The sequence below is a fragment of the Ranitomeya imitator genome, chromosome 3 (assembly GCF_032444005.1).
Source record: "Ranitomeya imitator isolate aRanImi1 chromosome 3, aRanImi1.pri, whole genome shotgun sequence".
NCBI classification, from domain to species: Eukaryota; Metazoa; Chordata; class Amphibia; order Anura; family Dendrobatidae; genus Ranitomeya; species Ranitomeya imitator.
This window is the reverse complement of record NC_091284.1, coordinates 8,987,708-9,014,533: the sequence shown is the minus strand read 5'-3', so window position 1 is coordinate 9,014,533 and position 26,826 is coordinate 8,987,708. Positions and strand designations below refer to the sequence as shown.

The 26,826-nt window shown below is 52.4% G+C and overlaps 1 protein-coding gene across 1 annotated transcript in view; it reads left to right on the top strand.

Annotated features, from left to right (window-relative positions):
• The window catches only part of SPAG17 (sperm associated antigen 17), a 259,615-nt gene that overhangs the window by 205,967 nt on the left and 26,822 nt on the right, over positions 1-26,826 (top strand). Inside the window, exons 26-39 of the mRNA XM_069760452.1 lie at positions 2,632-2,807; positions 2,901-3,066; positions 5,417-5,640; positions 5,713-5,854; positions 15,124-15,278; positions 15,511-15,687; positions 15,759-15,889; positions 15,972-16,102; positions 16,226-16,353; positions 16,426-16,608; positions 17,562-17,675; positions 22,867-22,960; positions 23,158-23,254; positions 23,347-23,449. Of these exons, the coding sequence (XP_069616553.1) occupies positions 2,632-2,807; positions 2,901-3,066; positions 5,417-5,640; positions 5,713-5,854; positions 15,124-15,278; positions 15,511-15,687; positions 15,759-15,889; positions 15,972-16,102; positions 16,226-16,353; positions 16,426-16,608; positions 17,562-17,675; positions 22,867-22,960; positions 23,158-23,254; positions 23,347-23,449 (2,021 nt within the window). The remainder of the gene's footprint in view (positions 1-2,631; positions 2,808-2,900; positions 3,067-5,416; positions 5,641-5,712; positions 5,855-15,123; positions 15,279-15,510; positions 15,688-15,758; positions 15,890-15,971; positions 16,103-16,225; positions 16,354-16,425; positions 16,609-17,561; positions 17,676-22,866; positions 22,961-23,157; positions 23,255-23,346; positions 23,450-26,826) is intronic.

The window sequence follows — 26,826 nt, the reverse complement described above, 5'->3', positions numbered from 1 at the left end:
CACTGCAGAGTGCTGTAATATCCCTCCACCCCACACTGCAGAGTGCTGTAATAACCCCCACCCCTCACTGCAGAGTGCTGTAATATCCCCCCACCCCTCACTGCAGAGTGCTGTAATATCCCCTCCACCCCACACCGCAGAGTGCTGTAATATCCCCCCACCCCTCACTGCAGAGTGCTGTAATATCCCCCCACCCCTCACTGCAGAGTGCTGTAATATCCCCTCCACCCCACACTGCAGAGTGCTGTAATATCCCCTCCACCCCACACCGCAGAGTGCTGTAATATCCCCCCACCCCTCACTGCAGAGTGCTGTAATATCCCCCCACCCCTCACTGCAGAGTGCTGTAATATCCCTCCACCCCACACTGCAGAGTGCTGTAATATTCCCTCCATCCCACACTGCAGAGTGCTGTAATAACCTTCCACCCACACTGCAGAGTGCTGTAATAACCCCCACCCCTCACTGCAGAGTGCTGTAATAACCCCCACCCCTCACTGCAGAGTGCTGTAATATTCCCTCCACCCCACACTGCAGAGTGCTGTAATAACCTTCCACCCACACTGCAGAGTGCTGTAATAACCCCCACCCCTCACTGCAGAGTGCTGTAATAACCCCCCACCCCTCACTGCAGAGTGCTGTAATAACCCCCCACCCCACACTGCAGAGTGCTGTAATAACCCCCCACCCCACACTGCAGAGTGCTGTAATAACCCCCCACCCCTCACTGCAGAGTGCTGTAATATCCCTCCACCCCACACTGCAGAGTGCTGTAATAACCCCCACCCCTCACTGCAGAGTGCTGTAATATCCCCCCACCCCTCACTGCAGAGTGCTGTAATATCCCCTCCACCCCACACCGCAGAGTGCTGTAATATCCCCCCACCCCTCACTGCAGAGTGCTGTAATATCCCCCCACCCCTCACTGCAGAGTGCTGTAATATCCCCTCCACCCCACACTGCAGAGTGCTGTAATATCCCCTCCACCCCACACCGCAGAGTGCTGTAATATCCCTCCACCCCACACTGCAGAGTGCTGTAATAACCCCCACCCCTCACTGCAGAGTGCTGTAATATCCCCCCACCCCTCACTGCAGAGTGCTGTAATATCCCCTCCACCCCACACCGCAGAGTGCTGTAATATCCCCCCACCCCTCACTGCAGAGTGCTGTAATATCCCCCCACCCCTCACTGCAGAGTGCTGTAATATCCCCTCCACCCCACACTGCAGAGTGCTGTAATATCCCCTCCACCCCTCACTGCAGAGTGCTGTAATATCCCCTCCACCCCACACAGCAGAGTGCTGTAATATCCCCCCACCCCTCACTGCAGAGTGCTGTAATATCCCCCCACCCCTCACTGCAGAGTGCTGTAATATCCCCCCACCCCTCACTGCAGAGTGCTGTAATAACCTTCCACCCTTCACTGCAGAGTGCTGTAATAACCCCCCACCCCACACTGCAGAGTGCTGTAATAACCCCCCACCCCTCACTGCAGAGTGCTGTAATATCCCTCCACCCCACACTGCAGAGTGCTGTAATAACCCCCACCCCTCACTGCAGAGTGCTGTAATATCCCCCCACCCCTCACTGCAGAGTGCTGTAATATCCCCTCCACCCCACACCGCAGAGTGCTGTAATATCCCCCCACCCCTCACTGCAGAGTGCTGTAATATCCCCCCACCCCTCACTGCAGAGTGCTGTAATATCCCCTCCACCCCACACTGCAGAGTGCTGTAATATCCCCTCCACCCCACACTGCAGAGTGCTGTAATATCCCCTCCACCCCACACCGCAGAGTGCTGTAATATCCCTCCACCCCACACTGCAGAGTGCTGTAATAACCCCCACCCCTCACTGCAGAGTGCTGTAATATCCCCCCACCCCTCACTGCAGAGTGCTGTAATATCCCCTCCACCCCACACCGCAGAGTGCTGTAATATCCCCCCACCCCTCACTGCAGAGTGCTGTAATATCCCCCCACCCCTCACTGCAGAGTGCTGTAATATCCCCTCCACCCCACACTGCAGAGTGCTGTAATATCCCCTCCACCCCACACCGCAGAGTGCTGTAATATCCCCCCACCCCTCACTGCAGAGTGCTGTAATATCCCCCCACCCCTCACTGCAGAGTGCTGTAATATCCCCCCACCCCTCACTGCAGAGTGCTGTAATAACCTTCCACCCTTCACTGCAGAGTGCTGTAATATCCCCTCCACCCCTCACTGCAGAGTGCTGTAATAACCCTCCACCCTTCACTGCAGAGTGCTGTAATATCCCCCCACCCCACACTGCAGAGTGCTGTAATATCCCTCTACCCCACACTGCAGAGTGCTGTAATATCCCCTCAACTCCACACTGCAGAGTGCTGTAATATCCCCTCAACCCCACACTGCAGAGTGCTGTAATATCCCCTCCATCCACACTGCAGAGTGCTGTAATATCCCCCCACCCCACACTGCAGAGTGCTGTAATATCCCCTCCACCCCACACTGCAGAGTGCTGTAATATCCCCTCCACCCCACACTGCAGAGTGCTGTAATATCCCCTCCACCCCACACTGCAGAGTGCTGTAATAACCCTCCACCCCACACTGCAGAGTGCTGTAATATCCCCTCCACCCCACACTGCAGAGTGCTGTAATAGCACCCAGACCGGTCCAAGATTGCTGATCCGACAAAGTTACCCTGTGAAAGTGAGGAACGCCCGAGTACACGGAATCAGTCAGACAGCGGAGAGCTTGGAGACGACTCGTGTCATCACAGCAGAGGGATCGGTGATCAGGTGCCTGCTGGATGGACGCACCCAGGTACGATAACACGTGTGTAATGAATGTCACAGGCGCCGGCGTCTCGTGGTGCGTTCTCCGGACATAATGTGAAATCCATGATTCATGTGTCAGATCCTTCTGCCTGACGGAACCGTAATCCAGAGTCCTGATTCTGGTCCAGTTGTGGATCCTCATACCCTCCAGAACTTACCAATGGAACCAACAGAGACCCCCAGGCCTGACTCCCAACCAGAGCACATAGAGGACCCCAAAGAGTCCAGCTCTGAGACCAGGAAAGGTAGGAAAGGGAAAGCCGGATATCATCCCTAGTCCGGGGCCACACACATCTAATGATCTGATGGATAGCCCCCCGGCCCACACGCTTTTGATGATCTGACAGATACCCCCCTGGCCTGCACGCTTCTAATTATCTGATGGATGGCCCCCCTGGCCAACATGCTTCTCGTGATCTGACAGATATCCCCCTGGCCTGCACGCTTCTAATGATCTGACGGATAGCCCTCCTGGCCCCGCACGCTTCTAATGATCTGGCGGATATATCCCCTGGCCCACACGCTTCTAATGATCTGACGGATATCCCCCCTGGCCCCCACGCTTCTAATGATCTGATGGATAGCCCCCCTGGCCTGCACACTTCTAATTATCTGATGGATAGCCCCCCTGGCCGACACGCTTCTGATGATCTGACTGATAGTCCCTCTGGCCCGCACGCTTCTGATGATCTGACAGCTAGCCCCCCTGGCCCGCACGCTTCTAATGATCTGACGGATAGCCTCCCTGGCCTGTGCTTCTAATGATCTGACGGATAGCCCCTCTGGCCCGCGCGCTTCTAATTATCTGACGGATAGCCCTCCTGGCCCGCACACTTCTAATGATCTGACGGATAGCCCCCCTGGCCTGCGTGCTTCTAATGATCTGACAGATAGCTCCCCTGCCCGCACGCTTCTAATGATCTGACGGATAGCCCCCCTGGCCCACACACTTCTAATGATCTGATGGATAGCCCCCCTTGCCCGCATGCTTCTAATGATCTGACGGACAGCCCCCCCGTGGCTCACATGCTTCTAATGATCTGATGGATACCCAACCTGGTCTGCATGCTTCTAATGATCTGATGGATACCCAACCTGGTCTGCATGCTTCTAATGATCTGACAGATACCCCCCCTGGCCCATGCTTCTAATGATCTGACGGATAGCCCCCCTGGCCCATGCTTCTAATGATCTGACGGATAGCTCCCCTTGCCCGCACGCTTCTAATGATCTGACGGATAGCTCCCCTTGCCCGCATGCTTCTAATGATCTGACGGATAGCCCCCCTTGCCTGCACGCTTCTAATGATCTGACGGATAGCCCCCCTTGCCTGCACGCTTCTAATGATCTGACGGATAGCCCCCCTTTCCCGCACGCTTCTAATGATCTGACGGATAGCCCCCCTGGCCCATGCTTCTAATGATCTGATGGATAGTTCCCCTGGCCCGCACGCTTCTAATGATCTGACGGATAGCCCCCCTTGCCCATGCTTCTAATGATCTGATGGATAGCCCCCCTGGCCTGCGCGCTTCTAATGATCTGACGGATAGCTCCCCTGGTCCACACGCTTCTAATGATCTGACGGATAGCCCCCCTGGCCTGCACGCTTCTAAAGATCTGAAGGATAGCCCTCCTGGCCCCGCACGCTTCTGATGATCTGACGGATAGTCCCCTGGCCTGGACGCTTCTAATGATCTGACAGATAGCTCCCCTGCCCGCACGCTTCTAATGATCTGACGGATAGCCCCCCTGGCCCGCACACTTCTAATGATCTGACGGATAGCCCCCCTGGCCCGCACACTTCTAATGATCTGACGGATAGCCCCCCTGGCCGGCACACTTCTAATGATCTGACGGATAGCTCCCCTTGCCCGCACGCTTCTAATGATCTGACGGATAGCCCCCGTGGCTCACATGCTTCTAATGATCTGATGGATACCCAACCTGGTCTGCACGCTTCTAGTCGTCTGACGGATAGCCCCCCTGGCCCATGCTTCTAATGATCTGACGGATAGCACCCCTGGTCCACACGCTTCTAATGATCTAATGGATAGCCCCCCGGCCCATGCTTCTAATGATCTGATGGATAGCCCCCCTGGCCCGCACACTTCTAATGATCAGACGGATAGCCCCCCTGGCTCATGCTTCTAGTGATCTGACGGATAGCCCCCCTGGCCCGCACGCCTCTAATGATCTGACTGATAGCCCCCCTGGCCCATGCTTCTAATGATCTGACGGATAGCCCCCCTGGCCCACGCTTCTAATGATCTGATGGATAGCCACTCCGGCCCTCACGCTTCTAATGATCTGACGGATAGCTCCCGTGGCTCACATGCTTCTAATGATCTGACGGATACCCAACCTGGTCTGCACACTTCTAATCGTCTGACGGATAGCCCCCCTGGTCCACACGCTTCTAATGATCTGATGGATAGCCCCCCGGCCCTCACGCTTCTAATGATCAGACGGATAGCCCCCCTGGCCCGCACACTTCTAATGATCAGACGGATAGCCCCCCCGCCCGCATGCTTCTGATGATCTGACGGGTAGCCCCCCTGGCCCGCACACTTCTAGTGACGCTAACCACCTTTACAGGTAAAGGTGGACACAACGCAGTGCCAGCACCGTCCAAGCCTGAGGCGGCGGACCCCCCTGCTCCTCCGGACTCGTTACCTACTGCTCCAGTAATCCCTGTGGTAAAACCTGGCACCTGGATCACAACCACACCGTCTGGGGAGCAGATTGGGACGCGAGGTTCTGAGAGGCTGGACCTGAAGCCCCTGCTGCTCTGCAGAGCCACGGACCCCGTGACCGGAGCGGTAAGTCACTAGTGCCGGACTGTGCCGTCTGTGCACCGACAACCATGTACGTGTAATGTCTGTATACTACAGGTGATGACCACCAGAGACGATCAGGTGGTGACGGTCGTGCAGGCGGATGGGACGGTGATCACAGAACATGCGGACGGCACCAGGATCACCACCTGGCACCAGGACATGGACGTGCCGCTTCCCGGAGATCATGAAGAGACAGGTAACCCTTCAGTGTGTGCACATGGTGACCGGGGTGAGGACCTCCATGACAGGGTGTGAATATTAATGAAAGCTGCACACGACCACCGTCATCTCTGTGGTGGATGGAGGACAATATACAAGTGCTCGCCTCATAGCCGAGCATCAGGCTGCGCAATAAATGCAACGCGCCATCGTTACCGTCCGCACTCGCTGCAGCATTTGCCAGTCACATCCTGTGATCCGCGCAGCACCGCGGCAGAGGCATGTGGCCGAGGCGTGCTGCCGAGATGTGCCGCATAGTCATGTGGCCGAGATGTGGGACAGAGACGTGCCGCATAGACGTGTGGCTGAGACATGCTGTAGACATGTGCTGTAGAGATGTGCGATCGAGACGTGCTGTAGACATGTGCTGTAGAGATGTGGGGCAGAGATGTGCTGCCGAGACGTGTAGCCGAGATGTGCGGCCAAGATGTGAGGCAGAGATATGGGACAGAGACATGCTGCATACACGTGCCGCATAGACGTTGTGGCCGAGACATGCCACCGAGTCGTGCCGCATAGACGTGTGGCCGAGACATGCCACCGAGTCGTGCCACATAGACGTGTGGCCGAGACTTGCTGTAGAGATGTGCCGCAGAGATGTGGGACAGAGACATGCCGCAGACACGTGCCGCATAGACTTTGTGGCCGAGACATGCCGCCGAGTCGTGCCACATAGACGTGTGGCCGAGACATGCTGTAGAGATGTGCGGCCAAGATGTGAGGCAGAGATGTGGGACAGAGACATGCCGCAGACACGTGCCGCATAGACGTTGTGGCCGAGACGTGCCACAGCGACGTGCTGCAGGGACGTGCGGCCTAGACGTGCTTCATAGTCGTGCCGCAGAGACATACAGCCGAGACGTGCCGCAGAGTCGTGCCGCAGAGTCGTGCCACAGAGACGTGTGACCGAGATGTGCCGCAGAGACGTGCCACAGACATGTCACAGAGACGTGTGACCGAGACGTGCCGCAGAGACGTGCCGCAGAGACGTGCCGCAGAGACGTGCCGCAGAGAAGTGCCGCAGAGTCGTGCCGCAGAGATATGTAGCAGAGACGTGCCACAGAGTCATGCCCAGAGATGTGCCGCAGAGTTGTACCGCAGAGACGTGCCACAGAGATATGTAGCAAAGACGTGCCGCAGAGACGTGTCGCAGAGTCGTGCCGCAGAGACATGCCACAGAGACGGGTGACTGAGATGTGCCGCAGAGACGTGCCGCAGAGTCGTGCCCAGAGATGTGCTGCAGAGACGTGCCGCAGAGATATGTAGCAGAGACGTGCCGCAGAGTCGTGCCCAGAGATGTGCCACAGAGACGTGCCGCAGAGATGTGTAGCAGAGACGTGCCGCAGAGATATGTAGCAGAGACGTGCCGCAGAGTCGTGCCCAGAGATGTGCCGCCGAGTTGTACCGCAGAAACGTGCCACAGAGATATGTAGCAAAGACGTGCCGCAGAGACGTGTCGCAGAGTCGTGCCGCAGAGACATGCCACAGAGACGTGTGACTGAGATGTGCCGCAGAGATGTGCCGCAGAGTCGTGCCCAGAGATTTGCTGCAGAGACGTGCCGCAGAGATATGTAGCAGAGACGTGCCGCAGAGTCGTGCCCAGAGATGTGCCGCAGAGATGTGTAGCAGAGACGTGCTGCAGAGAAGTGCCGCAGAGTCGTGCCTCAGAGATATGTAGCAGAGACGTGCCGCAGAGTCGTGCCCAGAGATGTGCCGCAGAGTTGTACCGCAGAGACGTGCCACAGAGATATGTAGCAAAGACGTGCCGCAGAGACGTGTCGCAGAGTCGTGCCGCAGAGACATGCCACAGAGATGTGTGACTGAGATGTGCCGCAGAGTCGTGCGCAGAGATATGTAGCAGAGATGTGCCGCAGAGTCGTGCCGCAGAGATGTGTAGCAGAGACGTGCCGCAGAGATGTATAGCAGAGACGTGCTGCAGAGAAGTGCCGCAGAGTCGTGCCGCAGAGATATGTAGCAGAGACGTGCCGCAGAGTCATGCCCAGAGATGTGCCGCAGAGTTGTACCGCAGAGACGTGCCACAGAGATATGTAGCAAAGACGTGCCGCAGAGATGTGTCGCAGAGTCGTGCCGCAGAGACATGCCACGGAGACGTGTGACCGAGATGTGCCGCAGAGACGTGCCGCAGAGTCGTGCCCAGAGATGTGCTGCAGAGATGTGCTGCAGAGATGTGCTGCAGAGATGTGCCGCATAGATGTGCCGCAGAGATATGTAGCAGAGATGTGCTGCAGAGTCGTGCGGCCGAGGTCGCCATGCTGCCATCATTCTGCTCATTTGTGCTCAGGACATCGCTGCCATGTTCGCAGAGCGATCTCAGTCTGATGTTTCTGCTGCCTCCTGACATCCCACATTTTTCGGATACTTGTTGCGGGGCCTTTATTATCCGCCCTTCCCCCTCCTCCTACCATAATCCAGAGTTAATGCGTTTTATTGTTATGATTGATCCCCCGGACATTACAGCCAAAACCCACAAACCGCAAAGAAAATAACATCATCCTGTGACGGGCGTCAGAGACGGGTGCTGTCCGGCCGCCTGATCGCACGAGACAACAGTGTGTGATGGGACGCCGCTCCGCGCAGAGAGAGATCCCCCAAATATCTCTGTTTATTGCCAAGACCCCCTCCCCCACCACATCATTAACATCCCACCGTCCGTCATGCAAATCAATATTCCTTCCAGAGCGCGGACCATGAATATATAAATATCAGACTGACACGACCATCCATCATCCATCCAAGAAGTCCTCAGAGAGGGGAGATCCATCATAGACCCGGCTCCACCGCCCCCATAACCCTCGCAAGCCCCCCGACCATTAACCGCAGAGCAGCTGGCAGCAAACACACGTATGACCGCAGCTCCCAAACCGCGCATGATCTCACCGCGGCGCTGCTCCTGCCCGGAACCGGAGATTGTTACCAATAACCGGAGGTTACCGGTACACCGGGGGTGACATTGTATCATTAGTCCGGTGTATCGGGGGTGACATTGTATCATTAGTCCGGTACACCGGGGGTGACAGCGTATCATTAGTCCGGTACACCGGGGGTGACAGCGTATCATTAGTCCGGTGTATCGGGGGTGACATTGTATTATTAGTCCGGTGTATCGGGGGTGACATCGTATCATTAGTCCGGTGTATCGGGGGTGACATTGTATTATTAGTCCGGTGTATCGGGGGTGACATTGTATCATTAGTCCGGTGTATCGGGGGTGACATTGTATTATTAGTCCGGTGTATCGGGGGTGACATTGTATCATTAGTCCGGTGTATCGGGGGTGACATTGTATTATTAGTCCGGTATACCGGGGGTGACATTGTATCATTAGTCCGGTACACCGGGGGTGACATCGTATCATTAGTCCGGTGTATCGGGGGTGACATCGTATCATTAGTCCGGTGTATCGGGGGTGACATTGTATTATTAGTCCGGTGTATCGGGGGTGACATCGTATCATTAGTCCGGTGTATCGGGGGTGACATTGTATTATTAGTCCGGTGTATCGGGGGTGACATTGTATTATTAGTCCGGTATACCGGGGGTGACATTGTATCATTAGTCCGGTGTATCGGGGGTGACATTGTATTATTAGTCCGGTGTATCGGGGGTGACATCGTATCATTAGTCCGGTGTATCGGGGGTGACATTGTATTATTAGTCCGGTGTATCGGGGGTGACAGCGTATCATTAGTCCGGTATACCGGGGGTGACATTGTATCATTAGTCCGGTGTATCGGGGGTGACATTGTATCATTAGTCCGGAATATCGGGGTATATCGGGGGTGACATCGTATCATTAGTCCGGTATATCGGGGGTGACATTGTATTATTAGTCCGGTATATCGGGGGTGACATTGTATCATTAGTCCGGTATATCGGGGGTGACATCGTATCATTAGTCTGGTGTATCGGGGGTGGCATTGTATTATTAGTCCGGTATATCGGGGGTGACAGTGTATCATTAGTCCGGTGTATCGGGGGTGACATTGTATCATTAGTCCGGTATATCGGGGGTGACATTGTATCATTAGTCCGGTATATCGGGGTATATCGGGGGTGACATCGTATCATTAGTCCGGTATATCGAGGGTGACATTGTATTATTAGTCCGGTATATCGGGAGTGACATTGTATCATTAGTCCGGTATATCAGGGGTGACATTGTATTATTAGTCTGGTGTATCGGGGGTGGCATTGTATTATTAGTCCGGTATATCGGGGGTGACAGTGTATCATTAGTCCGGTGTATCGGGGGGGACATTGTATTATTAGTCCGGTGTATCGGGGGTGGCATTGTATTATTAGTCCGGTATATCGGGGGTGACATTGTATCATTATTCCAGTATATCGGGGGTGACATTGTATCATTAGTCCGGTATATCGGGGGTGACATTGTATCATTAGTCCGGTATATCGGGGGTGACATTGTATCATTAGTCCGGTATATCGGGGGTGACATTGTATCATTAGTCCGGTATATCGGGGGTGACATTGTATTATTAGTCTGGTGTATCGGGGGCGACATTGTATCATTAGTCCGGTATATCGGGGGTGACATTATATTATTAGTCTGGTGTATCGGGGAATATCGGGGGTGACATTGTATTATTAGTCTGGTATATCAGGAGTGACATTGTATTATTAGTCCGGTGTATCGGGGGTGACATCGTATCATTAGTCCGGTGTATCGGGGGTGACATTGTATTATTAGTCCGGTGTATCGGGGGTGACATCGTATCATTAGTCCGGTATATCGGGGGTGACATTGTATTATTAGTCTGGTGTATCGGGGGCGACATTGTATCATTAGTCCGGTATATCGGGGGTGACATTATATTATTAGTCTGGTGTATCGGGGAATATCGGGGGTGACATTGTATTATTAGTCCGGTATATCAGGAGTGACATTGTATTATTAGTCCGGTGTATCGGGGGTGACATCGTATCATTAGTCCGGTGTATCGGGGGTGACATTGTATTATTAGTCCGGTGTATCGGGGGTGACATCGTATCATTAGTCCGGTGTATCGGGGGTGACATTGTATTATTAGTCCGGTGTATCGGGGGTGACATCGTATCATTAGTCCGGTGTATCGGGGGTGACATTGTATTATTAGTCCGGTGTATCGGGGGTGACATCGTATCATTAGTCCGGTATACCGGGGGTGACATTGTATTATTAGTCCGGTGTATCGGGGGTGACAGCGTATCATTAGTCCGGTATACCGGGGGTGACATTGTATCATTAGTCCGGTGTATCGGGGGTGACATTGTATTATTAGTCCGGTGTATCGGGGGTGACATCGTATCATTAGTCCGGTGTATCGGGGGTGACATTGTATTATTAGTCCGGTGTATCGGGGGTGACAGCGTATCATTAGTCCGGTATACCGGGGGTGACATTGTATCATTAGTCCGGTATATCGGGGGTGACATTGTATCATTAGTCCGGTATATCGGGGGTGACATTGTATCATTAGTCCGGTATATCGGGGTATATCGGGGGTGACATCGTATCATTAGTCCGGTATATCGGGGGTGACATTGTATTATTAGTCCGGTATATCGGGAGTGACATTGTATCATTAGTCCGGTATATCAGGGGTGACATTGTATTATTAGTCTGGTGTATCGGGGGTGGCATTGTATTATTAGTCCGGTATATCGGGGGTGACAGTGTATCATTAGTCCGGTGTATCGGGGGGGACATTGTATTATTAGTCCGGTGTATCGGGGGTGGCATTGTATTATTAGTCCGGTATATAGGGGGTGACATTGTATCATTATTCCAGTATATCGGGGGTGACATTGTATCATTAGTCCGGTATATCGGGGGTGACATTGTATCATTAGTCCGGTATATCGGTGGTGACATTGTATCATTAGTCCGGTATATCAGGGGTGACATTGTATTATTAGTCTGGTGTATCGGGGGCGACATTGTATCATTAGTCCGGTATATCGGGGGTGACATTGTATTATTAGTCTGGTGTATCGGGGGTGACATTGTATTATTAGTCCGGTATATCAGGAGTGACATTGTATTATTAGTCTGGTGTATCGGGGGTGACATTGTATCATTATTCCAGTATATCGGGGGTGACATTGTATTATTAGTCTGGTGTATCGGGGGCGACATTGTATCATTAGTCCGGTATATCGGGGGTGACATTGTATTATTAGTCTGGTGTATCGGGGTATATCGGGGGTGACATTGTATTATTAGTCTGGTGTATCGGGGGTGACATTGTATCATTATTCCAGTATATCGGGGGTGACATTGTATCATTAGTCCGGTATATCGGGGGTGACATTGTATCATTAGTCCGGTATATCGGGGGTGACATTGTATCATTAGTCCGGTATATCGGGGGTGACATTGTATCATTAGTCCGGTGTATCGGGGGTGACTTTGTATCATTAGTCCGGTATACCGGGGGTGACATTGTATTATTAGTCTGGTGTATCGAAGGTGACTTTGTATCATTAGTCCGGTATATCGGGGGTGACATTGTATTATTAGTCCGGTGTATCGGGGGTGACATTGTATTATTAGTCCGGTGTATCGGGGGTGACTTTGTATCATTAGTCCGGTATACCGGGGGTGACATTGTATTATTAGTCCGGTATACCGGGGGTGACATTGTATTATTAGTCTGGTTTATCGGGGGTGACATTGTATTATTAGTCCGGTATACCGGGGGTGACATTGTATTATTAGTCCGGTATATCGGGGGTGACATTGTATTATTAGTCTGGTGTATCGAAGGTGACTTTGTATCATTAGTCCGGTATATCGGGGGTGACATTGTATTATTAGTCCGGTGTATCGGGGGTGACTTTGTATCATTAGTCCGGTATACCGGGGGTGACATTGTATTATTAGTCCGGTATATCGGGGGTGACATTGTATTATTAGTCTGGTGTATCGGGAGTGACATTGTATTATTAGTCTGGTGTATCGGGGGTGACATTGTATCATTAGTCCGGTATATTGGGGGTGACATTGTATTATTAGTCTGGTGTATCGGGAGTGACATTGTATTATTAGTCTGGTGTATCGGGGGTGACATTGTATCATTAGTCCGGTATATCGGGGGTGACATTGTATTATTAGTCTGGTGTATCGGGAGTGACATTGTATTATTAGTCTGGTGTATCGAAGGTGACTTTGTATCATTAGTCCGGTATATCGGGGGTGACATTGTATTATTAGTCCGGTGTATCGGGGTATATCGGTGGTGACATTGTATCATTAGTCCGGTGTATCGGGGGTGACATTGTATTATTAGTCCGGTGTATCGGGGGTGACTTCGTATCATTAGTCCGGTGTATCGGGGGTGACATTGTATTATTAGTCCGGTGTATCGGGGGTGACTTCGTATCATTAGTCCGGTGTATCGGGGGTGACATTGTATTATTAGTCTGGTGTATCGGGGGTGACTTTGTATCATTAGTCCGGTATACCGGGGGTGACATTGTATTATTAGTCTGGTGTATCGAAGGTGACTTTGTATCATTAGTCCGGTATATCGGGGGTGACATTGTATTATTAGTCCGGTATATCGGGGGTGACATTGTATTATTAGTCCGGTATATCGGGGGTGACATTGTATTATTAGTCCGGTATATCGGGGGTGACATTGTATTATTAGTCCGGTATATCGGGGGTGACATTGTATTATTAGTCCGGTATATCGGGGGTGACATTGTATTATTAGTCTGGTGTATCGAAGGTGACTTTGTATCATTAGTCCGGTATATCGGGGGTGACATTGTATCATTAGTCCGGTGTATCGGGAGTGACATTGTATCATTAGTCCGGTATATCGGGGGTGACATTGTATTATTAGTCCGGTATATCGGGGGTGACATTGTATCATTAGTCCGGTATATCGGGGGTGACATTGTATCATTAGTCCGGTGTATCGGGAGTGACATTGTATCATTAGTCCGGTATATCGGGGGTGACATTGTATTATTAGTCTGGTGTATCGGGCGTGACATTGTATCATTAGTCCGGTATATCGGGGGTGACATTGTATTATTAGTCTGGTGTATCGAAGGTGACTTTGTATCATTAGTCCGGTATATCGGGGGTGACATTGTATTATTAGTCCGGTATATCGGGGGTGACATTGTATTATTAGTCCGGTATATCGAAGGTGACATTGTATTATTAGTCTGGTATATCGGGGGTGACATTGTATTATTAGTCCGGTGTATCGGGAGTGACATTGTATCATTAGTCCGGTATATCGGGGGTGACATTGTATTATTAGTCTGGTGTATCGAAGGTGAGTTTGTATCATTAGTCCGGTATATCGGGGGTGACATTGTATCATTAGTCCGGTGTATCGGGAGTGACATTGTATCATTAGTCCGGTATATCGGGGGTGACATTGTATTATTAGTCTGGTGTATCGGGCGTGACATTGTATCATTAGTCCGGTATATCGGGGGTGACATTGTATCATTAGTCCGGTGTATCGAAGGTGACTTTGTATCATTAGTCCGGTATATCGGGGGTGACATTGTATTATTAGTCCGGTATATCGGGGGTGACATTGTATTATTAGTCTGGTGTATCGAAGGTGACATTGTATTATTAGTCTGGTATATCGGGGGTGACATTGTATCATTAGTCCGGTGTATCGGGAGTGACATTGTATCATTAGTCCGGTATATCGGGGGTGACATTGTATTATTAGTCTGGTGTATCGGGGGTGACATTGTATCATTAGTCCGGTATACCGGTGGCGACATTGTATCATTAGTCCGGTATACCGGTGGCGACATTGTATCATTAGTCCGGTATATCGGGGGTGACATTGTATTATTAGTCTGGTGTATCGGGGGTGACATTGTATCATTAGTCCGGTATATCGGGGGTGACATTGTATCATTAGTCCGGTATATCGGGGGTGACATTGTATTATTAGTCTGGTGTATCGAAGGTGACTTTGTATCATTAGTCCGGTGTATCGGGGGTGACATCGTATCATTAGTCCGGTGTATCGGGGGTGACATTGTATCATTAGTCCGGTGTATCGGGGGTGACATTGTATTATTAGTCTGGTGTATCGGGGGTGACATTGTATCATTAGTCCGGTATACCGGTGGCGACATTGTATCATTAGTCTGGTGTATTGGGGGCGACATTGCATGGGGTCGCCTTGTAGGGTGTGACTGGTGGAGTTGCTCTGACACTTTTTTATGTTTCCTCAGGAGAAAAACCTCAAATTGTCACAAAGAAAGTGAAGTTTATCCGGACTGAGAAGTCGGATTTTGTCACCATCGTTCTGAACTGTGAGGAGAAGACATATCGTGCTGTGTCTGGAGATGGCACCGAGGTCGTGGCCGGACCACAAGGGTGGTATCAGGTGAGTGTCCTGTCCGCTGTGATGAGGAGCAGTGTATTATGCCATCAGTGTACCGGTTGCACCACAAGCAGGTGAAACCGTCGGGGTCCACGATCTCTGGCCTCATTCATTTTCTCAGGATATCTCTGAAGTGTCCATCACTTGTGATCTCAGACGCTCCAAGGAGATACATTTGGAGGAGATCACCTCTAGGTCACCCCAGTGATTTCTCTCTTATGTTACATGTGATTAGATTTTCCCACCAAGTTCTGGCTGTCTGTCCATCAACCATGAAGGAAAAGCTGTCTACTCACCCAGATCCATGGCATGCGAGTCCCCCAGGCAAGATCTGCCCCCAGCAAGTTACATCATGTCCCACACCCAGAATGTCATCTCCGAGGTGCTGGATCCTGAGGGCAATCTCTTCCAGGTAATCTCCTGGCTGTCTCTCAGGAGAGCCCCTGCCCAGGAATATACATATATATACTGTGTCTCTTGTAGGTGATGTTGGACGGGAGCACGTCCGTGATTATTGCTGATGTGGATCCTTGTGAAGAAGAGTCGGAGGAGAAAGATGAAGTCCTCCCTGAAGTCCAGCAGCCACCAGAGGTCTACGATCTACATGCCCCTCGGTATAGTAGCACCTTCCCTTCATGGTGGTATTGGCCCAGTGACCATCTGTCCCTTATAGACCATGCGGTGGCCTCTCGGCAGGTTTTTTGTGGTCAATGCTGATGGCTCTGGCAGTGAATTCCTGCGGGATAGAGAGGTGGAAAATTTCCTGGCCGAGTGCTACTGTGATCCAACTATCGCCATTATACGAGAGCCCACCCAGGAAGCCCCAGGTGAGCGGCTGCGGACACATCGGGGACGTCTTAGGCTGCTAGTCTGAGTGTCCACGAAGACATTAATGGACTCGATGGATAGAAGATGTGTTCGTAACCTTGTATGACCGTCTCCTCTCCTAGGTGTCCAGAGCGTCACCGTCCTGCAGCCATTCCCCGAGACCTCTCTCTGGACCATGAAGAAGCAACTAAACAACATTGTGCCCCCTAATCTCCTCTCCAGAAACTGGGCCTCCTTCCCGGCCACTGAGGTGGATATCTCCTTACATACTATGGCCTCCAGGTCCCGAGCGGTTAATCACAATAACCCTCATTATCCTCAGAGGAAAACTCCAGGACCCCCACTGGGCATTGGCGTATGGAAGGGTCTCTGTATCGGGTCAGAAGAGCCTAAGAAGCCCCGGCCCCCCATACTAAAGTGCCCCAATGTTCTGAGGATTCGACAACTCCATCAGTATGAGCCCATAACTCCGGAGAGGCGGGAAAAGCTGGAGCTGTCATTGAAGGTAGGCGGGAAATGGGGGAATGGTCACAAGCGAGTCCAGCTGACGAGAATCACCCCATAACCTTGTATAGTCCTCGATCATCACCCCATAAGCTCGTATCATCCCCTGAGTATCGCCCCATAACTTTGTGTAGTCCTTGAGCATCGCCTCATAACCTTGTATAGTCTTCGAGCATCGCCCCATAACCTTGTACAGTCCTCGAGCATCGCCCCATAACCTTGTACAGTCCTCGAGCATCGCCCCATAACCTTGTACAGTCCTCAAGCATCGCCCCATAACCTTGTACAGTCCTCGAGCATAACCCCTGTAACCTTGCATAGTCCTCGATCATCACCCCATAACCTCATATCATCCCCTGAGCATCGCCCCATAACTTTGTGTAGTCCTTGAGCATCATGCCATAACCTTGTACAGTCCTCGAGTATCACCCCATAACCTTGTACAGTCCTTGAGCATCGGGTATACCCTTATATAGTCCTTGAGCATCACCTCATAACCTTGTATAGTCCCCAAGTATCGAACCATAACCTTGTACAGTCCGGGAGCATCACCCCATAACCTTGTATTGTCCCTGAGCATCATCCCATAACCTTGTATGGTCCCTGAGCATCATCCCATAACCTTGTATGGTCCTCGAGCATTGCCCCGTAACCTCGTATAGTCCCCAAGCATCGCCCCATACCCTTGTATAGTCCTCGAGCATCACCCCATAACCTTGTATAGTTTCCAAGCATCACCCCATAACCTCATATAGACTCTGAGCATAACCTCGCATCATCCCCCGTGCATCACCCCATACCCTTGTATAGTCCTCGAGCATCACCCCATAACCTTGTATAGTCTCCAAGCATCACCCCATAACCTCATATATAACTTCCACAAGCGTCACACCCATGACCTCGTATTTCTCCCCGAGTGTTACCCCGTAATCTTGTGTTACCTCGTGGCGACAGGAATACATAGACAAAGTTATAAAGAAGGAGGAAGAGTTGCAAGAACTAAACATCAGAGACCCCAGAACCGCAGAGGAGAAGGAAGGCGCTACTGATCTTCTGCAACTGGTGCTGGTGAGGAGCTTGTGTACGAGGGCGGGGTCCTGGGAAATATCAGTCACATGGGATGGGGAGGAAGGGAGGAGAGAGGAGGATCCTGGGAAATAACAGTCACATGGGATGGGCAGGAAGGGAGGAGAGAGGAGGATCCTGGGAAATAACAATCACATGGGATGGGCAGGAAGGGAGGAGAGAGGAGGATCCTGGGAAATAACAATCACATGGGATGGGCCAGAGGGGAGGAGACAGGAGGATCCTGGAAAATAACAGTCACATGGGATGGGCAGGAAGGGAGGAGAGAGGAGGATCCTGGGAAATAACAATCACATAGGAGGGGAGGAGACAGGAGGATCCTGGAAAATAACAGTCACATGGGATGGGCAGGAGGGGAGGAGACAGGAGGATCCTGGGAAATAACAGTCACATGGGATGGGCAGGAAGGGAGGAGAGAGGAGGATCCTGGGAAATAACAGTCACATGGGATGGGCAGGAGGGGAGGAGACAGGAGGATCCTGGAAAATAACAGTCACATGGGATGGGCAGGAGGGGAGGAGACAGGAGGATCCTGGGAAATAACAGTCACATGGGATGGGCAGGAAGGGAGGAGAGAGGAGGATCCTGGGAAATAACAGTCACATGGGATGGGCAGGAGGGGAGGAGACAGGAGGATCCTGGGAAATAACAGTCACATGGGATGGGCAGGAGGGGAGGAGAGAGGAGGATCCTGGGAAATAACAGTCACATGGGATGGGCCGGAGGGGAGGAGACAGGAGGATCCTGGGAAATAACAGTCACATGGGATGGGCAGGAAGGGAGGAGAGAGGAGGATCCTGGGAAATAACAGTCACATGGGATGGGGAGGAAGGGAGGAGAGAGGAGGATCCTGGGAAATAACAGTCACATGGGATGGGGAGGAGAGAGGAGGATCCTGGGAAATAACAGTCACATGGGATGGGGAGGAGAGAGGAGGATCCTGGGAAATAACAGTCACATGGGATGGGGAGGAGAGAGGAGGATCCTGGGAAATAACAGTCACATGGGATGGGCAGGAGGGGAGGAGAGAGGAGGATCCTGGGAAATAACAGTCACATGGGATAGGGAGGAGAGAGGAGGATCCTGGGAAATAACAGTCACATGGGATGGGCAGGAGGGGAGGAGACAGGAGGATCCTGGGAAATGACAGTTACATGGGATGGGGAGGAGAGAGGAGGATCCTGGGAAATAACAGTCACATGGGATGGGCAGGAGGGGAGGAGACAGGAGGATCCTGGGAAATGACAGTCACATGGGATGGGCAGGATGGAGGAGAGGAGGATTCTGGGAAATGACGGTCACATGGGATGGGCAGGACGGGAGGAGAGGAGGATCCTGGGAAATGACGGTCACATGGGATGGGCAGGACGGAGGAGAGGAGGATCCTGGGAAATGACGGTCACATGGGATGGGCAGGAGGGGAGGAGACAGGAGGATCCTGGGAAATGACAGTTACATGGGATGGGCAGGAAGGGAGGAGAGAGGAGGATCCTGGGAAATGACAGTTACATGGGATGGGGAGGAGAGAGGAGGATCCTGGGAAATAACAGTCACATGGGATGGGCAGGAAGGGAGGAGAGAGGAGGATCCTGGGAAATAACAGTCACATGGGATGGGCCGGAGGGGAGGAGACAGGAGGATCCTGGGAAATAACAGTCACATGGGATGGGCAGGAGGGGAGGAGAGAGGAGGATCCTGGGAAATGACAGTCACATGGGATGGGGAGGAGAGAGGAGGATCCTGGGAAATAACAGTCACATGGGATGGGCAGGAAGGGAGGAGAGAGGAGGATCCTGGGAAATGACAGTTACATGGGATGGGGAGGAGACAGGAGGATCCTGGGAAATAACAATCACATGGGATGGGCAGGAGGGGAGGAGACAGGAGGATCCTGGGAAATAGCAGTCACATGGGATGGGCCGGAGGGGAGGAGAGAGGAGGATCCTGGGAAATGACAGTCACATGGGATGGGCAGGAAGGGAGGAGAGAGGAGGATCCTGGGAAATGACAGTTACATGGGATGGGGAGGAGACAGGAGGATCCTGGGAAATAACAATCACATGGGATGGGCAGGAGGGGAGGAGACAGGAGGATCCTGGGAAATAACAGTCACATGGGATGGGCAGGAGGGGAGGAGACAGGAGGATCCTGGGAAATGACAGTCACATGGGATGGGCCGGAGGGGAGGAGAGAGGAGGATCCTGGGAAATAACAGTCACATGGGATGGGCCGGAGGGGAGGAGACAGGAGGATCCTGGGAAATAACAGTCACATGGGATGGGCAGGAGGAGAGAGGAGGATCCTGGGAAATAACAGTCACATGGGATGGGCAGGAAGGGAGGAGAGAGGAGGATGCTGGGAAATAACAGTCACATGGGATGGGCCGGAGGGGAGGAGACAGGAGGATCCTGGGAAATAACAGTCACATGGGATGGGCAGGAGGGGAGGAGAGAGGAGGATCCTGGGAAATGACAGTCACATGGGATGGGGAGGAAGGGATGAGAGAGGAGGATCCTGGGAAATAACAGTCACATGGGATGGGCCGGAGGGGAGGAGAGAGGAGGATCCTGGGAAATGACAGTCACATGGGATGGGGAGGAAGGGAGGAGAGAGGAGGATCCTGGGAAATAACAGTCACATGGGATGGGGAGGACGGGAGGAGAGGAGGATGCTGGGAAATGACGGTCACATGGGATGGGCAGGACGGAGGAGAGGAGGATCCTGGGAAATGACGGTCACATGGGATGGGCAGGAGGGGAGGAGACAGGAGGATCCTGGGAAATGACAGTTACATGGAATGGGCAGGAAGGGAGGAGAGAGGAGGATCCTGGGAAATGACAGTCACATGGGATGGGGAGGAAGGGAGGAGAGAGGAGGATCCTGGGAAATGACAGTTACATGGGATGGGGAGGAGAGAGGAGGATCCTGGGAAATAACAGTCACAGGGGATGGGCAGGACGGAGGAGAGGAGGATCCTGGGAAATGACGGTCACATGGGATGGGCAGGACGGAGGAGAGGAGGATCCTGGGAAATGACGGTCACATGGGATGGGCAGGACGGAGGAGAGGAGGATCCTGGGAAATGACGGTCACATGGGATGGGCAGGACGGAGGGGAGGAGGATTCTGGGAAATGACGGTCACATGGGATGGGCAGGATGGAGGGGAGGAGAATCCTGGGAAATGACGGTCACATGGGATGGGCAGGACGGAGAGGAGGAGGATCCTGGGAAATGACGGTCACATGGGATGGGGAGGAAGGGAGGAGAGAGGAGGATCCTGGGAAATGACAGTTACATGGGATGGGGAGGAGAGAGGAGGATCCTGGGAAATAACAGTCACAGGGGATGGGCAGGACGGAGGAGAGGAGGATCCTGGGAAATGACGGTCACATGGGATGGGCAGGACGGAGGAGAGGAGGATCCTGGGAAATGACGGTCACATGGGATGGGCAGGACGGAGGAGAGGAGGATCCTGGGAAATGACGGTCACATGGGATGGGCAGGACGGAGGGGAGGAGGATTCTGGGAAATGACGGTCACATGGGATGGGCAGGATGGAGGGGAGGAGAATCCTGGGAAATGACGGTCACATGGGATGGGCAGGACGGAGAGGAGGAGGATCCTGGGAAATGACGGTCACATGGGATGGGCAGGACAGAGGGGAGGAGGATCCTGGGAAATGACGGTCACATGGGATGGGCAGGACGGAGGGGAGGAGGATCCTGGGAAATGACAGTCACATGGGATGGGGAGGAAGGGAGGAGAGAGGAGGATCCTGGGAAATGACAGTTACATGGGATGGGGAGGAGAGAGGAGGATCCTGGGAAATAACAGTCACAGGGGATGGGCAGGACGGAGGAGAGGAGGATCCTGGGAAATGACGGTCACATGGGATGGGCAGGACGGAGGAGAGGAGGATCCTGGGAAATGACGGTCACATGGGATGGGCAGGACGGAGGAGAGGAGGATCCTGGGAAATGACGGTCACATGGGATGGGCAGGACGGAGGGGAGGAGGATTCTGGGAAATGACGGTCACATGGGATGGGCAGGATGGAGGGGAGGAGAATCCTGGGAAATGACGGTCACATGGGATGGGCAGGACGGAGAGGAGGAGGATCCTGGGAAATGACGGTCACATGGGATGGGCAGGACAGAGGGGAGGAGGATCCTGGGAAATGACGGTCACATGGGATGGGCAGGACGGAGGGGAGGAGGATCCTGGGAAATGACAGTCACATGGGATGGGCAGGACGGAGGGGAGGAGGATCCTGGGAAATGACGGTCACATGGGATGGGCAGGACGGAGGGGAGGAGGATCCTGGGAAATGACGGTCACAGGAGATGGGCAGGACGGAGGAGAGGAGGATCCTGGGAAATGACGGTCACATGGGATGGGCAGGACGGAGGGGAGGAGGATCCTGGGAAATGACAGTCACATGGGATGGGCAGGACGGAGGGGAGGAGGATCCTGGGAAATGACGGTCACATGGGATGGGCAGGACGGAGGGGAGGAGGATCCTGGGAAATGACGGTCACATGGGATGGGCAGGACAGAGGAGAGGAGGATCCTGGGAAATGACGGTCACATGGGATGGGCAGGACGGAGGGGAGGAGGATCCTGGGAAATGACGGTCAAATGGGATGGGCAGGACGGAGGAGAGGAGGATCCTGGGAAATGACGGTCACATGAGATGGGCAGGACGGAGGAGAGGAGGATCCTGGGAAATGACGGTCACAGGGGATGGGCAGGACGGAGGGGAGGAGGATCCTGGGAAATGACGGTCACATGGGATGGGCAGGACGGAGCAGAGGAGGATCCTGGGAAATGACGGTCATATGAGATGGGCAGGACGGAGGAGAGGAGGATCCTGGGAAATGACGGTCACAGGAGATGGGCAGGACGGAGGGGAGGAGGATCCTGGGAAATGACGGTCACATGAGATGGGCAGGACGGAGGGGAGGAGGATCCTGGGAAATGACGGTCACAGGAGATGGGCAGGACGGAGGGGAGGAGGATCCTGGGAAATGACGGTCACATGGGATGGGCAGGACGGAGGAGAGGAGGATCATGGGAATGACGGTCACATGGGATGGGCAGGACGGAGGAGAGGAGGATGTACTGTTTTGAGTGATGATGATTATTGCTGACGCTGATAAGCTCCTCCCACAGTCGCTGACTGATGTCCAGGCTCCTCCCCAATCATCCTCGCTGGACCACGAACCTTCTCAGAAGTCCACATCATCCACTCTGGACCGGATACAAGGTAATGGCAACTTTCTCTTTAAGTCCCAGTGGTCATAGGTCCTCACCCCAGTATTACAACTGGCCGAGAATTCCAGGATCATGATGGCGGGTGCGACGTGCTGCTATTCCCCCCACATATATAAGGCGGCACAGCTGCAGGGGTCCGGGACCCTCCGTCGCAGCTTCTCTCTTATTTCTGTGTCCTGTCCTCGGCAGCCAACATCGCCAGTCTGTATGAGAACGCCGTCTCCCCGCCACCACCGCCAAGCGTGGCCGGACCGCAGCGCAGTGTCCAGGACCCCACCCAGCTCAGGTGACCACAACCAAGATCGCACCCAATCCCTATGCTCCGCCGGTATGGAAGGGCCCCTGGACCTGATGTTACAGAGATGTTTATACCTGCAGACAAGAGATCCAGGAGCAGAAGGATCAGCTGGCGGCCATGAGGAATCACAACCTTCCCCTGTATTTCCAGTCCGAGTTCGGGCTAGAATTCCTCCAGAAACAGGTAGGACCCCGACCCCGAGGTCAGCGATGGAGACCACCCACGAGCAAAGCAGAGACTGTGCTGAACCACACTTCACCAGTGTTACACCCGTCACCCCATTATACAGCTGTCACCCATTATATAGCTGTCACCCCATTATACAGCTGTCACCCATTATATAGCTGTCACCCCATTATACAGCTGTCACCCATTATACAGCTGTCACCCATTATATAGCTGTCACCCCATTATACAGCTGTCACCCATTATACAGCTGTCACCCATTATATAGCTGTCACCCATTATATAGCTGTCACTCCAATACATGCCTGTCACCCTGTTATACAGCTGTCACCCCATTATATAGCTGTCACTCCAATACATGCCTGTCACCCTGTTATACAGCTGTCACCCCATTATATAGCTGTCACTCCAATACATGCCTGTCACCCTGTTATACAGCTGTCACCCCATTATATAGCTGTCACTCCAATACATGCCTGTCATCCTGTTATACAGCTGTCACCCCATTACATGCCTGTCACCCCATTATACAGCTGTCACCCATTATTTAGCTGTCACTCCATTACATGCCTGTCACCCTGTTATACAGCTGTCACCCCATTATACAGCTGTCACTCCCAATACATGCCTGTCACCCATTATACAGCTGTCACTCCCAATACATGCCTGTCACCCTGTTATACAGCTGTCACCCCATTACATGCCTGTCACCCTGTTATACAGCTGTCACCCCATTACATGCCTGTCACCCTGTTATACAGCTGTCACTCCATTATATAGCTGTCACTCCAATACATGCCTGTCACCCTGTTATACAGCTGTCACCCCATTACATGCCTGTCACCCTGTTATACAGCTGTCACTCCATTATATAGCTGTCACTCCAATACATGCCTGTCACCCTGTTATACAGCTGTCACCCCATTACATGCCTGTCACCCCATTATACAGCTGTCACCCATTATATAGCTGTCACCCCATTACATGCCTGTCACCCTGTTATACAGTTGTCACCCATTATACAGCTGTCACCCCATTACATGCCTGTCACCCATTATACAGCTGTCACCCCATTACATGCCTGTCACCCATTATACAGCTGTCACCCTGTTATACAGCTGTCACCCATTATACAGCTGTCACCCTATTACATGCCTGTCACCCTGTTATACAGTTGTCGCCCCATTATACAGCTGTCACCCCATTACATGCCGGTTACCCTATCTTACGGCTGTCACCCTATTATACAACGGTTACCCCATTACATGCCTGTCATCCTATCATACACCTGCCTCCCTATTATACAACTGTCACCCATTATACAGCTGTCACCCTATTACATGCCTGTCAACCGATCGTACACCTTCAACCCCATTATACAGCTCTCACCCCATTATATAGCTGTCAATCTGTTATACAACTGTCACCCCATTAAATAGCTGTCACCCCATTACATGCGTGTCACCCCATCATACGGCTGTCACCCCATTATATAGCTGTCACCCCATTATACAGCTGTCACCCCATTACATGCCTGTCACCCTATCATACGGCTGTCACCCCATTATACAGCTGTCACCCCATTACATGTCGGTTACCCTATCATACAGCTGTCACCCCATTACATGCCTGTCACCCATTATACAGCTGTCACCCTATTACATGCCTGTCACCCCATTATACAGCTGTCACCCATTATACAGCTGTCACCCTATTACATGCCTGTCACCCCATTATACAGCTGTCACCCATTATACAGCTGTCACCCTATTACATGCCTGTCACCCCATTATACAGCTGTCACCCATTATACAGCTGTCACCCTATTACATGCCTGTCACCCGATCGTACACCTCCCACCCCATTATATAGCTGTCACCCCATTACATGCCTGTCACCCCATTATACAGCTGTCACCCATTATACAGCTGTCACCCCATTACATGCCTGTCACCCGATCGTACACCTCCCACCCCATTATATAGCTGTCACCCCATTACATGCCTGTCACCCTATCATACGGCTGTCACCCCATTATACAGCTGTCACCCCATTACATGCCTGTCACCCTATCGTACGGTTGTCACCCTATTATACAGCTGTCACCCTATTACATGCCTGTCACCCCATTATACAGCTGTCACCCATTATACAGCTGTCACCCCATTACATGCCTGTCACCCGATCGTACACCTCCCACCCCATTATACAGCTGTCACCCCATTACATGTCGGTTACCCTATCATACAGCTGTCACCCCATTACATGCCTGTCACCCATTATACAGCTGTCACCCTATTACATGCCTGTCACCCCATTATACAGCTGTCACCCATTATACAGCTGTCACCCTATTACATGCCTGTCACCCCATTATACAGCTGTCACCCATTATACAGCTGTCACCCTATTACATGCCTGTCACCCCATTATACAGCTGTCACCCATTATACAGCTGTCACCCTATTACATGCCTGTCACCCGATCGTACACCTCCCACCCCATTATATAGCTGTCACCCCATTACATGCCTGTCACCCCATTATACAGCTGTCACCCATTATACAGCTGTCACCCCATTACATGCCTGTCACCCGATCGTACACCTCCCACCCCATTATATAGCTGTCACCCCATTACATGCCTGTCACCCTATCATACGGCTGTCACCCCATTATACAGCTGTCACCCCATTACATGCCTGTCACCCTATCGTACGGTTGTCACCCTATTATACAGCTGTCACCCTATTACATGCCTGTCACCCCATTATACAGCTGTCACCCATTATACAGCTGTCACCCCATTACATGCCTGTCACCCGATCGTACACCTCCCACCCCATTATATAGCTGTCACCCCATTACATGCCTGTCACCCCATTATACAGCTGTCACCCATTATACAGCTGTCACCCCATTACATGCCTGTCACCCGATCGTACACCTCCCACCCCATTATATAGCTGTCACCCCATTACATGCCTGTCACCCTATCATACGGCTGTCACCCCATTATACAGCTGTCACCCCATTACATGCCTGTCACCCATTATACAGCTGTCACCCTATTACATGCCTGTCACCCCATTATACAGCTGTCACCCATTATACAGCTGTCACCCTATTACATGCCTGTCACCCCATTATACAGCTGTCACCCATTATACAGCTGTCACCCTATTACATGCCTGTCACCCCATTATACAGCTGTCACCCATTATACAGCTGTCACCCTATTACATGCCTGTCACCCGATCGTACACCTCCCACCCCATTATATAGCTGTCACCCCATTACATGCCTGTCACCCTATCATACGGCTGTCACCCCATTATACAGCTGTCACCCCATTACATGCCTGTCACCCATTAT